Source organism: Delphinus delphis, chromosome 12, assembly GCF_949987515.2.
Source record: "Delphinus delphis chromosome 12, mDelDel1.2, whole genome shotgun sequence".
Classification (NCBI taxonomy): domain Eukaryota; kingdom Metazoa; phylum Chordata; class Mammalia; order Artiodactyla; family Delphinidae; genus Delphinus; species Delphinus delphis.
The window spans coordinates 74,670,030-74,684,956 of record NC_082694.2 but is presented as its reverse complement, the minus strand read 5'-3'; the positions used below and the strand labels follow the sequence as shown (position 1 = coordinate 74,684,956).

Genomic DNA, 14,927 nt, shown 5'->3' with positions numbered 1-14,927 from the left:
GTTCTTTCCCTTAATGACTGTAAGATCTTAAGCAAATCCCCTTAAACTTTCTGATTTACTATTTTATCACCATGAAGTAAATGATAATGCCAACTACTCCATGTCCATTTATTCCATTCAGTAATATAGCTTCTTTTGTATACAGTAAGTCCCCTACACATGAACCTCCAAGTTGCGAACTTTCAAAGATGCGAACGTGTCCCTGTATGCCAGCTGTTGTACTGTATTACTGTATTTTTCAAGGTATTGTACTGTAAGATTAAAACTGTTTTCTTTTTTGTGTGTTTGTTTTTTATGTATTATTTGTGTGAAAAGTATTATAAACCTATTACAGTTTAGTACCATATAGCCAACTGTGTTAGTTGGGTATCTAGGCTAACTTTGTTGGACTTAAAAACAAATTGGACTTAATGAACGTGCTCTCAGAACAGAACTCGTTCGTATGTAGGGGACTTACTGTATTCTTTTAGTTATTTTTTTGTAATTTATATTCTAGTAGGAGAATATATACACATAACTAAGTAGGTAAATAAGATAGTTCAAGAGTGTGATAATTTCTATGAAGGAGATAAACAGGATCATATGATAGAGAAGGGACAAGATTAGGATGGCCTGAGAAAAATGTCTGAGGAGGTGGCATTTAGCTATAACTCAAAAGATGAGAAGAAATCCACCATGTAAAGATTTGAGGGAGAAGAATACTAGGATGGAAGAATAGGTGCAAAGGCCCTCAAGTAATAAAGGGCTTGGCTCCTGAAGAAAGTCCACATTGGCCACTAACATGGAGATCCAACATGAACCATGAACTAAACTTCCTGGTTAGGAGATCACAGAGAAAATTAAAAGGGTCTTGTTTATACAACTAAAATCAGATATATATGTATGTATATATATATCTACCTCCAGGTGTAAAGATGTTCAAAAGCATTCCAATACAGAAATGCAAGTTATACATTTTATCAAAGGATATCAAAAGGTGTTATAAACACATGGTTGAACATACACATAGTGAAATGCCTAAGCAATGTATAACAGAGGCTGTGGTGATCATCTCTAGACCCTGACTGCCAATAAACCCTTAACTACTTAACATTGCAATTGTAGACTTATGCCTTCTAGTTAATCTTGTATGGGACAAAACTTCCATATATCAAGTTAATGTGGCATGGCATCTAGAGAAGGTTGTCATGTGGACAGAACTTTGGGCTTCTCCATGGAGCCTTGTCTGCTCCATCTCCAATCACTGTACTTACAATACAAGACATGCCACATGATTCCATTAACCCCATATGACCACTTGAGAATTATAATGATTCAATACGTTCTATAGTGAGTTCTCATACTGCCTCCCTTTGCTTATTTCACTACTTAAAGGAAGTCCAAGGATGCTATTAGCAGAAATTCTACAACAAAAGTTCATTGGAAAAGATGAAACTAAATTAAAACCTCCTCAATCTGTGGCTTCCAATAAATAATTCCTCATTATCATTACTAACTTAAAAGTGATGAACTAATTTTGCTATGTGTATAAGCAAAGTGATTTAAAATACTACAAGCAGCTCATGCAGTTCAATATCAAAAAAACAAACAACCCAATCCAAAAATGGGCAGAAGACCTAAATAGATATTTCTCCAAAGAAGATACACAGATAGCCAACAAACACATGAAAGGATGCTCAACATCACTAATCATTAGAGAAATAAAAATCAAAACTACAGTGAGGAATCACGTCACACTGGTCAGAATGGCCATCATCAAAAAATCTACAAACAATAAATGCTGGAGAGGGTGTGGAGAAAAGGGAACCCTCCTGCACTGTTGGTGGGAATATAAATTGATACAGCCACTATGGAGAACAGTATGGAGGTTCCTTAGAAAACTAAAAATAGAACTACCATATGACCCAGCAATCCCACTACTGGGCATATACCCTGAGAAAACCATAATTCAAAGAGTCATGTACCACAATGTTCATTGCAGCTCTATTTACAATAGCCAGGACATGGAAGCAACCTAAGCATCCATCGACAGATGAATGGAAAGAAGATGTGGCACATATATACAATGGAATATTACTCAGCCATAAAAAGAAACGAAATTGAGTTATTTGTAGTGAGGTGGATGGACCTAGAGTCTGTCATACAGAGTGAAGTAAGTCAGAAAGAGAAAAACAAATACCGTATGCTAACATATATATGGAATCTTAAAAAAAAATGGTTATGAAGAACCTACGGGCAGGACAGGAATAAAGACGCAGATGTAGAGAATGGACTTGAGGACATGGGGAGGGAGAAGAGTAAGCCGGGACGAAGTGAGAGGGTGTCATGGACTTATATATACTACCAAATGTACAATACATAGCTAGTGGGGAGCAGCCGCGTAACACAGGGAGATCAGATTGGTGCTTTGTGACCACCTAGAGGGGTGGGATAGGGAGGGTGGGAGGGAGATGCAAGAGGGAGGAGATATGGGGGTATATGTAAATGTATAGCTGATTCACTATGTTATAAAGCAGAAACTAACATACCATTGTAAAGCAATTATACTCCAATAAAGATGTTAAAAAAAATCTACAAACAATAAATGCTGGAGAGGGTGTGGAGAAAAAGGAACCCTCTTGCACTGTTGGTGGGAACGTAAATTGATACAGCCACTATGGAGAACAATATGGAGGTTCCTTAAAAAAACTAAAAATAGAACTATCATGTGACCCAGCAATCCCACTACTGGGCATATACCCTGAGAAAACCATAATTCAAAAAGAGTCATGTACCACAATGTTCACTGCAGCTCTATTTACAATAGCCAGGACATGGAAGCAACCTAAGTGTCCATCAACAGATGAATGGATAAAGAAAATGTGGCACATATAAACAACAGAATATTACTCAGCCATAAAAAGAAACAAAATTGAGTTATTTGTAGTGAAGTGGATGGACCTAGAATCTGTCATACAGAGTGAAGTCAGAAAAAGAAAAATACTGCATGCTATCACATATATATGCAATCTAAAAAAAAAAAAGTTTATGAAGAACCTAGGGACAGGACAGGAATAAAGAAACATGTAGAGAATGGACTTGAGGACATGGGGAGGGAGAAGGGTAAGCTGGGACGAAGTGAGAGAGTGGCATGGACTTATATATACTACCAAATGTAAAACAGATAGCTAGTTGGAAGCAGCTGTATAACATAGGGAGATCAGCTTGGTGCTTTGTGACCACCTAGAGGGGTGGGATAGGGAGGGTGGGAGGGAGGGAGACACAAGAGGGAGGAGATATGGGAACATATGTATAACTGATTCACTTTGTTATAAAGCAGAAACTAACACACCATTGTAAAGTAATTATACTCCAATAAAGATGTTAAAAAGAAAAAGTGATTTAAAATAAAATTTTACGTCAGTCTATCAGAGATGGACTAAACATGAGGTCTATAGTGGTTTAACAATCTTTGAAATACTGTCATCCTAATTTTCCCCACAATATAAAAGTACTAGCTCCCCAAATAAAATACAATTTTGAATTCCACAAACTAAAGAGCAGCAAGAGCCTACAGCTTGCACAAAGCCCACAGAAACGGGCCAAGGGCAGCAAGGAGAATAGAAGGGCAAACATAAAAGAACACCAGGAAACAAAATGATCTGAAAATGTCAAAGCCACTATAAAACAATGACACTATTAAAAAACAAGTGTTGGGGCTTCCCTGGTGGCGCAGTGGTTGAGAGTCTGCCTGCCGATGCAGGGGACGCGGGTTCATGCCCTGGTCCGGGAAGATCCCACATGCCACGGAGTGGCTGGGCCCATGAGCCATGGCCGCTGAGCCTGCGCGTCCAGAGCCTTTACTCCACAACGGGAGAGGCCACAACAGAGAGAGGCCCGCGTACTGCAAAAAAAAACAAAAACAAAAACAAAAAACAAGTGTTTTAAACTTCCCTTTCTCCTCAGTGTCTTCAATGAATGCTCCTTCTATCTCTTCATCATATCTTAAACTTGGCTCTCCGCTATGATAGACTCTCTTCCTTTCAAGGCCCTGCAGAAGAGACCTCACTATTCTCTAACACTTCATATACCTCAATGAGAGCAAAGGCTTTTGCAACACACCACTCCTAGCACCTAATACCAATGAGTGAGTGAAAACACCTCTGACTGGGGAAGTATAGAGTGGGCTGTTTGCTCCACTTATAGTTCATCCTACTGTTAACAAGCTCTCCTCCTCTAAGATTGAAGCCATCTGCTTCCATCTATCAACTTTCTAGTCATTCTCACACATTCCCTGAAAACCTTGACCCTTAAATGTCAGTTTCACTTGCCATTCCATAAGTTAGGTGATTTCAAAATCTGGGAGGCCTGACTGAGCCAACACCTTTGTCCCATAATTCATTATCTCGATCAAATTCAAAGAACTTCACCTATATCCAATTTAAGCAACGAATTCCAGTAGCCACAGCCTGGATCAGTGGTGTGCATATCAAAATCCACTAGAGGGCTTCTTAAAACCCAGATGCCCCACCCCCAGAGTTTCTGGTTCACAAGATCTGGGATAGGGTCCCAAAACTTGCATTTGTAACAAGTTCGTAGGTGATGCTGCTGATCCTGACAACAACTTTAACAATGACAGGCCTATGTCTTTTCATTACCCAGAAATGGTTTACATCCAAAGCATCCTAACTCTGATAGCGCTTCTCCAGCTCAATCTTTGACCCTTTCAGACTTCACTCCCAATATACCTGCTATTTGATCACAGCCCTGCTCAAAATCTATCTACTTGTTTTTGGTCAATAATTCCTTTCATCCTGCATATCTGCTATTTTCAATGCTGACCAATTTCCTTAAGGCCCCAATCCACCCTCTGCCATCCTTACTCTCCACAGATCACCTCAACTCTTAACTAACAGAGAAAACAGAGGTCAGGAGGCAGGAACTACTTTATTTCCTCTGACACACCTTCACACCTCTCCATTTCAGTAACCAACGTCACCTCCATTCTAGCCTCAGAAAGATATTCCTTCTCCAGTCCAAGATGTTTCTAATTATTTTCTCAATCCCACACTCTACCATTGCCTCCAAATCTCAGCTTCATCTAATAGCACTTATCATGCCTAGAATTTCAAACTCTCCCTCACTATTGGCAGAGCATATGTTTTCTTTAAAAAAAATAAATTTATTTATTTATTTTTGGCTGCATTGGGTCTTCGTTGCTGCGCATGGGCTTTCTCTAGCTGTGGTGAGCGGGGGCTACTCTTCATTGCGGTGCACGGGTTTCTCATTGTGGTGGCTTCTCTTGTTGCAGAGCACAGGCTCTAGGCGCGTGGGCTTCAGTAGTTGTGGCATGCGGGCTCAGTGGCTGTGGCACACAGGCTTAGTTGCTCTGCGGCATGTGGGATCTTCCTGGACCAAGGATCGAACCTGTGTCCCCTGCACTGGCAGGTGGATTCTTAACCACTGTGCCACCAGGGAAGTCCCTGTATTTTTAATTTTAATAGATGCTGACAGGCTGCTTTCCAAAAAGACTGTTACATCATGGCAGAACACTGGAAGTTTATTTTCAGAACAGGTTAAACCAAAGAGATTCTGGATCAGAAGTCTTAGCCCAGTTGAGAACAAAAGCACTATACTGAGAAAGCACTATACTGAGAAGAAACACTGAAACTCCAACCTCCTCTCCCTTGTTCAGCTCTGAACATTAGCAGACAGGCTTCCATTCCTCAAACAGGATACTTGGAAGATTCCTTCCTGGAAAACTGAACAATCCAAGAAACAGTTACAGATACTGAAAGCTGGAAATCCTCCAATGAAATGCTGGGTCCCTACCCAATCACCTTAAGGTGAGGATTACCTAAGGTAACCAACCACTCCGTTTTGCCTATCTGTTGTCATGGTTTTAGTACCGAAAGTCATGTGTCCTGGAACACCCCTCAGACTAGGATGGCTGGTCACCCTAAGCATAGGTGGACAAGCCCCACCCCTGAATACAAGCTTCCAATAAATTTTTTACATCTTCCTCTTCAAAATGAAAGGGTAGTCAAGGATTATCAAACATTTGAGGAAAAACAAACACTAATAGAAACAGAAAAAGGAATGCAGCAAAAACTCTAACAATGCAGGAAGCCAAAAAAAAAGATAATGCACCCACAAAACACACGAAACAGAAGACTATAAAAAAGAAAGAACACAGAGCTCTGAGAACTGAAGTGAAGTTTCTGGCTTAAAAAGGTCCACCAAAATTCAATGTATGAAAAACAGCCATACCAAGGTGCCTGACTATAAAATTTCAGAATCTTAGAACAAAGAAAAGATCTAAAATATTTTTTTGCTGGGGGAGGGGGGGAGCTTCACATACAAAAGATAAAAAATCAGAATAATATCAAGACTTCTCAAAAACAGTCTGAACCCTGGAAAACAATGAACATGCCCTCTAAATTCTAAGGAAACCACGATCTCCAACCTAGAACTCTAAGACATTTTCTGACATGCTAGAACTGTGAAAGATCACTTCCCATGCACCTCTTCTCAGGAAGATCCTAGAAGGTATGCTCCACCAAAAACAAGGGAATAAACCCAGAAAAAAAAAAAAATACGGGATCCAGGAAACAAGGAATCCAACCAGGAGAAAAGCGAAAGGAGTCCCCAGGATGGCCTGTGTAAGAAGCCTAGAGAGCAACCAGTCTGGACTGGAGCCGAAGAACACAGAGTTCTGGGAGGGACAGCCCCCCAAAAACAAAACAAAACAAAACAGAAACCCTATTACTCAAAAAATGAGAAGTTTTTTTCACTTCTGGAGAATAATTTTAGGATAAATTACCAATTGAAACATAGAAAACTAAGCAAATAAAAGGGACAACCATTAATCCAGGGAAAACAAACAAAAATGTACAAGAAAAGAAACCATAATACCCCATAGGCCTAGCTGTGTACATGAGATGATATAATATGATACATATTAACAGTTTCATTTTCAACCTTTAGGCTGATATATATATACATATATATATATATACACACACACACACACACACACATACTTTTCAAGCTCATATTTTTAAAAACTGCTTCGAATACCTACAATCAAGCATCTTCCCCTAACATTCTATTGATACTGATCCAGCATAAATCACAAATGACCCAGTTGACAAATCCCAGAATAAATAAATGTTCTACCATAATCTTATAATCATCTTGAAATGAGACAGTAAAAATTATTTTAAAAACTATCAAAAAATATTATTTGATAAAGTTCTAATTATTCTAAATATTGTTAAGAAATTTTAAAAAGCAGATTATAAAACTACTTATGGTATACATTGTGATTTAAAAAATGTATATAATATATATACTATTAATGCATAGATAACAAAGAAAACGTCCAGCCACTAAAGTATCAAGGGTGGTTGTTATCAATGGTTTGAGTGTATTTCCTTCTATAAGGATTTTTATATTTATCAAATTCTCTTAAAATCAGAAATAGTTACAAGTATCTGTGTACAGTCTTCTCATCCAGATTTTTAAACTTACCAGGAATAATGAAAATAAGCAGCTTAGGCCTGTTGGCAATTTGATCGCTAGTGAGGTCAGTCCAGGGCCCACACTTTAGAACCTGGGTTTCAATTCCACAACATAGAATGAATTCCTCGTGCACAGGAATTTCTTCCTTGATTTCTGAGTCCATTTCTAAATAAGGCGAGAAGAACAATATGAAGAGTCACTAAAATATAAAACTTTGAGCCAAAGACAATATTCGAGAATAAAAAAGACAAAATTCAATATACCTAGAAGGAAATGTCACAAAGAGATATGAGAGATATATGACTATTCAGCTATTCTAGATTACAGGATTGAAAAAAAAATTAAACCACAAGAGAAGAGAGAAAGAGGGGCATGTCTTTGGTGAAATTAAAGACTATAGAGGAGTGTGAATCAAAACAAAAATCCCACCACTCTCCTCTCCAGTCTAAATTGACAATATCCATGGCTAACTTCCACTTTCCCTCTGCTGGAATTCTTATATAGCTATATGCTCTACCAGTGAGAGAAGTCCCCCTACCTTCACCTGGTGAAAAAATACAGAGGCTATGGCTGCCCTTGTACTCTCTCAGATAGAACTGTAAAGAGGGACAGTGAACTCCTTGATGAGCTCTGAGTTTTCTCCTCTATTAATCCTCTCATCCCAAATTCTGTAAGTATATTTTTATACATTATTAAAGCATTATACCATTAAATTATGAAATGGATAGGTGGAAGAAAACAGAATATGAGATAACATCATGAACAATTTTCTGAATAATCAATATATGTGCAAAAATGCAGTCCCAAATTATTTATATTACCCCTCCTCCTCTGCCTTCCCTGTGTCTATCAATACGACCATGTCCCAAACTTTCACTGTTCTTTCTATCCTCCTCTTCAGCTATCTTCCTTTCATTCAGAGCCCTCTAGAGTCTAGATTATAAGTACCCCTAAAGCTTTTTCTCCTCTTTCCACTTTATGCCAAGCTTGTCCTCTGGTCTATCTTGTCCCTGCATTTCCTCAGGGTCTTCATGCTTTTCTGCTCCTATACCTTTGCTAATGGTTTTACTCTGCCACCGCTTCTGGAATGCTTTCCCCCTTGTGCAACTTATCAATTTATTGCCTCCAAATTCATCCTTCATTGCCTTCTCTGGAAAAATGGATCTGGGTCTTTTAAATATTTTTCCTCTGCCAACTGATATGATGTTAACCTTGAAGAGTGTGCTGAAAGAGAGACCCTGCAGGAAGAAGGATTTCTCCCCTGGTTTCAATGTACCCTCTCAGAAGATTTCTGGAGCACTTGTCCCCTCACCCCCGTGCTCAGGCTGTGAGGTCTCTCTAGAGCAGTGACTTCCAACCAGAGACAATTTTGCTCCCAGAAGACATATGGCAATAAATAAAAATAGTTTTCAATGTCACAACTTGGTATCAGGGGAGGTATTACTACCAGCATCTAGTGAGTAGAGGCCAGGGATGCGGCTAAGCATCCTACACTGCACAGGACAGCGCCCACAACAAAGAATCACTAGCCCAAAAGGTCAACAGTGCCAAGGCTGGAAAAATATCTGGAATGAAAACTTTTCACTTAAAAAGTGGGGACTCCTTTCAAAATTATATTAAAAATATACTGACTGACTAAATAAATAAAAGTATCATCTCACCTTTTCTTGTGGATTGATTTTTAGTTCACTTATAAATGTCACTGTAGCCCAATCTTTGAAACTATCACAAAATACAGTATATTTATAAAGGTCTTATGACATTTGTAAAGTGTTAGAAACAATATTAGATTTAACTGTTATACACAGTATTAAATTAGAGCACTGACAGAGAGAACACTGGCTAAATTTAAGATCTGCACCACAAGAGAATCCGAAGTTATTAACTGTATTCAACTCATAAATACTTAACTTCAAAGTAAATGACATCTTAGGAGTTTGATTAGCCACAAAGTTAATGAGAATGCAAGTAGATATGAAACTTAAACAGTCTATGAAAATTAGAAAACAAAAAAGCAACAACTCTAAAACACTTCAAGTAAAATACAGCTGAGAAACACTGTGTTAATGTATGTATTTGTAAAGCATCTTTCTATTTTACTTCACTCTTATGTTTCTGAATCTCACACAGCCAAATAAAAAAAGTAAAGAAAAGCTTTACTTTCTTCCTTACCTAAGAACCCAAGGTAATTCAATGCTGCCAACAGTAGGCAGGTTAAGACAGGACAATGTGTTCTAATATATATTATTAAAGGCTGATGGCCCCGCCTTCAGCTGCCACCTACAAGCAATTTTAATGATCAGTTTTGATAAGCAGCAAGACTTAGCCTGGATAAAAACCATGTGTACAGTGTAGATATAATCTGTACAACTTAGGCAATCCTTACTCAGCTAAGCATAGGTGTTCATCTGCTTATATTAATGGGTTTCTAACTTCTTTTAGAAAAGAATTTTTTTCCAATTAAATCTTATACAAACCTATACACAAAACTGAAAAGCAGCATTTGACCACTATAAATGAGTCCCTCACTCAGCTTTAGCATCCAAGTAATGTCTGCATTTTATTTTGGCTACTCAGAATTCTACTTTATCCATCATGTAAGAACTGCACATGATAAAAAAATTTTTTAAAGAACTCGTTGCAATGTCCAGGTAGTCTTCAATGAAACTACATTACATTTGAAAAAGAGATAGTAAGATACTTTTCTTTCAAAGTTAAAGCACAAACAAAATCTATAAATAACTTGTATTATTTATCATGTATATAAGGCAGATAAGAAGCTGCTGAAACTTCTTCAAATGACAAAAATTTTATATATATTATTATCAAATATAAATTGTGACCCGTGTTATTGTCCCACAGTTACACAAAGCAGAGCATACACTCTGCATGTACTGCACTTTGACTGGCAATTAATTAGTGGTATTCCTGGGCATAGTACTAAACCTACTTGTAAAGTATTTAGTGACTAGACAAGTGAGCATTAAATTTTTAAAGGCCCAGGGAAGAGATACAAAATTTGTAATTGTTATCAAAACACAATATAAGAAGTACAAATACATACAAAATTGGCAGCGGAAGCTTTATTCCAAGTTTTTTTTTTTTAATTAGGCTGGTAGCAAACTTTGACATGCTGGTGATCTCTGTAGTATATTAAATGTTTGGTATATAATAGAAGTGAGTCTAGGAGTTGTTTTAAATTAGAGAGGCTTTTTTAGTTTAAAATGTACATTAGGGCTTCCCTGGTGGCGCAGTGGTTGAGAGTCCGCCTGCCAATGCAGGCGACACGGGTTCGTGCCCCGGTCTGGGAAGATCCCACATGCCGCGGAGCGGCTGGGCCCGTGAGCCATGGCCACTGAGCCTGCGCGTCCGGAGCCTGTGCTCCGCAACGGGAGAGGCCGCGACGGTGAGAGGCCCGCGTACCGCAAGAAAAAAAAAAAAAAAAAAAACATTAAAATTAAGTTTGATCCTGAAGTGGGTAGGAAGGTGGGTGATATAGGTGAAGGGGATTAAGAGGTACAAACCTCCGGTTATATAATAAATAAGTCACAGGGATGTAATATGCAGCATAAGAAATATGGTCAATAATATTGTAACAACATTGTATGGGGACATAAGTAAAAAGAGAAATAGACAAATCCACAAGCATAGTGAAAGATTCTAACACACCTCTTAGAATGATAGAATGAGCACAGAAAAAAGTCAACAAAAATATATAAATTTTGATTGACATAATTAATATTTATGTTAACATAATCAACATAACTGACATATATAGAACTCTACACCAAATAAGTGCAAAATGCATATCCTTTTCAAGTGTACATGGAACATTTACCAAAACTGACCACATACTTGGCCATACAGCAAGACTCAACAAATTTCAAAGAACTGAAATAATATAGAGGATGTTCTCTAACCACAGTGGAATTAAGCCAAAAATAAATAACAAAAATAATAAGAAAATCTGCCAATTTTTGGAAATTAAGCAATATACTTCTAAATAACTGATGAGGGAAAGAAGAAATCACAATGCAATTTAGAATAGAATAATGAAACAAATAATGAAATATGATATATCAAAATGTATAGGATACAGACAAAGGCATGAATGCAAGAAAATTTAAAGTCTTAAAATACTTTCTAAAATATTTTCTAAACTAGTAGGAAAAAAAGGCTGGAAATCAAGGATCTAACTATCTATCTTAGGGAGTTAGAAAAACTAAATGAATCCAAATAAATAAAATAGAAAAAGTAAAATAACAAAAAATAGAAATTAATGGGATAGGAAAAGAAAGTTTACATTTGAAAAGATTAACAAAGCCAAAAGTTTGCTCTTTGAAAAGACCTATAAATAAATAAACAAATCCCTGAGAAGACACATCAAGGAAAAGGGCACAAATAACCAATATAAGAAGTGAAGAGAAGATATCACTCCAGATTTTATGGACATTAAAAAGATAATAAAAGAATATTATGAGGAACTTTATGCCAATAAATTTGATGTGGGCAAATTCTGAAACAAACACAAAAAGGCTAGAAACATCTTTATAGTCCTATATCCAGCAGACATTGAATTCATAACTCCTAGTCCAGATGAGAGTCAACATTTAAGGAAGAAATAACACCAATCTTACAGAGTTGGCCAGAGAACAGAAAAAGAGTGCCCATTTATCAACTCATTTTATGAGGCCAGTAAACCCTTGGTATAATACCTGACAAGGGCATTATAAGAAAGGAAACATATGGGACAACCTCTCTCAGAAACATAGATGCAAAAACTCTATTCAAAATATTAGGAGACCAAATTCAGTGATACATAAAGGGTACACACGACAACCAAATTGTGTATAGATCAGAAATGCAAGGTTGTTTAAACATTCAAAATGTAATCAATGTAACACATTAGTAGAATAAAGGAGAAAGATATATAATCATCTCAACCAACAGAAAATACACTTGATAAAATAAAATACAGTCACGAAAAACTCTTAAAAAAGAAGAAATAGAGGGATTATCTTTTACAGAATCTAAGAATCTATAAAAAACCTACAGCAAAAACAACAACAACAAAACCTACAGTAGATATTTTACTAAGGGTGAAATACTAAAGGTACCTCTGAGTTTGACATCAAGACAAGGAAGTCTGCTGTCAACACTTCTATTCTACAGTGTACTTGAGGTCTCTACCAATGTAATAAGACACAGAAGAGAAATAAATATATATAGATTGGATAGGAAGAAAGATAGCTGTCATTAGTCACAAACACCAAGATTATATACATTATATGGGTGTTCTAGTTATGCCTGCTGCATTATTCCAAAACTTGGTGGCTTAAAACAACCATTTTATTATACTCATGGATTCTGTGGGTCAGGAATTAAGAAAGGGCATAGCAAGAATAGCCTATCTCTAATCTGTAATATCTGGGGCCTTAGCTGAGGAGACTTTTTACTGTGGGCGGCGGGGGGGGATTGCACCATTATGTTTATTAGAAGTTGGATTTCAATGTGTGCTCTAGACAGATTACAGAATAAATACCCACAACTTGAGAAAAGGAAGTCCACAATTCATACAAAGTGCTCACTACAGAAAGTGGCTGTGTCAAAATCCAGGCAAGGACCACACTCAGGGCAGCCCCTCCTCTCCCACTGCTCTCAACGAGGGCTGTACTATGGTTTTTAATTTTATTATTTCTTTTATTTATCTTTATTATTATTTGCTTCTCCTGTGGTCACTGGTGGGTGTGATATGTTCACTGGGGGCAAGAGTCTTCTGGAAGTGAGAGTCCTCTGGAAGTGAGAGTCCTCTGGAAGTATCTTTATTCACAAGTCTGATGACTGATGCTGCTTTCAGATAGGTTGCTGGCCAGGAATATCTATACATGTCCACTCTGTATGGTCTCTCCACATGGACTATTTTGGGCTTGTTCAGAGCATGAGAACTGGGTTCCAAGAGCAATTGTCTCAAGAGGAACAGACTGAAACTGCATCACCTTTTAAGACCTAGTCTCAGAAGTCACACAGCATTACTTGCATGTTAGCCACAAGCTCACCTATATGCAAGGGGAGCAAAATGGACCTCTCTAAATAAGGGAAGTATCATATCATATGAATAGTATGTGGTATGGGAGTTATTGTTGTGGCCAACTTTGGAAAACACAATCTGTCAAAATAGGTTAAACAAAGATTTTAGTTCTGCAGACGCTTTCAAATTATATTACTAAGAAGATTGTGAAAGACAGAGAAAACACAAGATTTCACTAGAGTTTGGAAGCTATCAAAATAACCTAAGCAAGAAATAAGGGCAAGAGTGGGAAAGGAGTGAATGAGAGACTGAAGTCTTGGTAATAATTCTGTAAGGGAATCCAGGGAAGGGAAAGTGACAAAGATGACTTGGATTCTGATGCTAAAGATGAGGGGAATGGAAACACTACAATCCTATCATCAGTAAGCGGTACCATTACTTTTAATTCTTGTAGTCTTTGGGTATAAAATATCTCACTCTTTAATTTGTATTGCTCTGACTTCTAGTATACTTGAATATCGTTTCATGTTTGCTGGCCTTCTGGACTTCCTTTTCTGTGAATTGTCTATTCATATCCTTTGCCTGACTTCCAAGTGGGTTATCATTTTCTTATTGGTTTGTGAGACAACTTCGTATATTGCTGATACTAACCCTTTTCTGGACTCCTATATTTAACATATAGCTTCCTAGATGTTTATTGTAATTTTTATTATTCTAGTTTTTACATTTTAACTTTTAAGCCATCTATATAAGAATTCAATTTTCTTTTTCTTACAATAGAGAGCTACTTGTGCTAATCCTATTTAATTTTTAAAAACCATCTTTTCCCCACCTTTTCATATATTAAATTTTCATACTTACTGGGAAATACGTTCTTAATCACAGTGCCATAATGTCAATGAATCTGGCAATTGGGTCCATGATTAATTTTTAATTATTTGGTAAGGGTAGAAATCGAACCAATAAAACCAAGAATCAACATTACCTAAATCTCAAGTATGGCCAGTGAAAGTTACCTGTTGTACTTAAAATCGTCAGTGTTATTCAAGGGAAAAAGGGGGAAAGGAGGGAGCTTTCTGAATCTGGAACTATATCACAAAACTCCTTTAAAAGTTTTAGTAAGCAAATGTAAATTTTTCATTTCATTTTTGCTTCTTGGTTTCTTTTTTCTAGAATTCCAAAATTCCCACTCCACCTGCTAGTGGGATACTACAATTTGCCATTTACCAGGGCCTAAATTTCCTTCTTCATTTCCTTCCCCATTTCCCTTTTATTAGGTTTCTGATAAGAAATTAAGTGAAACAAGGAGAGAAAAATTACATGTGTTCACTTTTCTTCTGCTAATTAAAGCAATAATTCTGCTGAGAAGATTAAAATCTTGAGTAAGATGATTAGT

At 37.1% G+C, this 14,927-nt stretch overlaps 1 protein-coding gene across 1 annotated transcript in view; it reads right to left on the bottom strand.

Moving 5' to 3' along the window:
• LDAH (lipid droplet associated hydrolase) overlaps nt 1-14,927 on the bottom strand; it is a 94,866-nt gene that overhangs the window by 75,798 nt on the left and 4,141 nt on the right. Inside the window, exon 2 of the mRNA XM_060027043.1 lies at nt 7,513-7,668. Within this exon, the coding sequence (XP_059883026.1) occupies nt 7,513-7,666 (154 nt within the window). The 5' untranslated portion in view covers nt 7,667-7,668. The remainder of the gene's footprint in view (nt 1-7,512; nt 7,669-14,927) is intronic.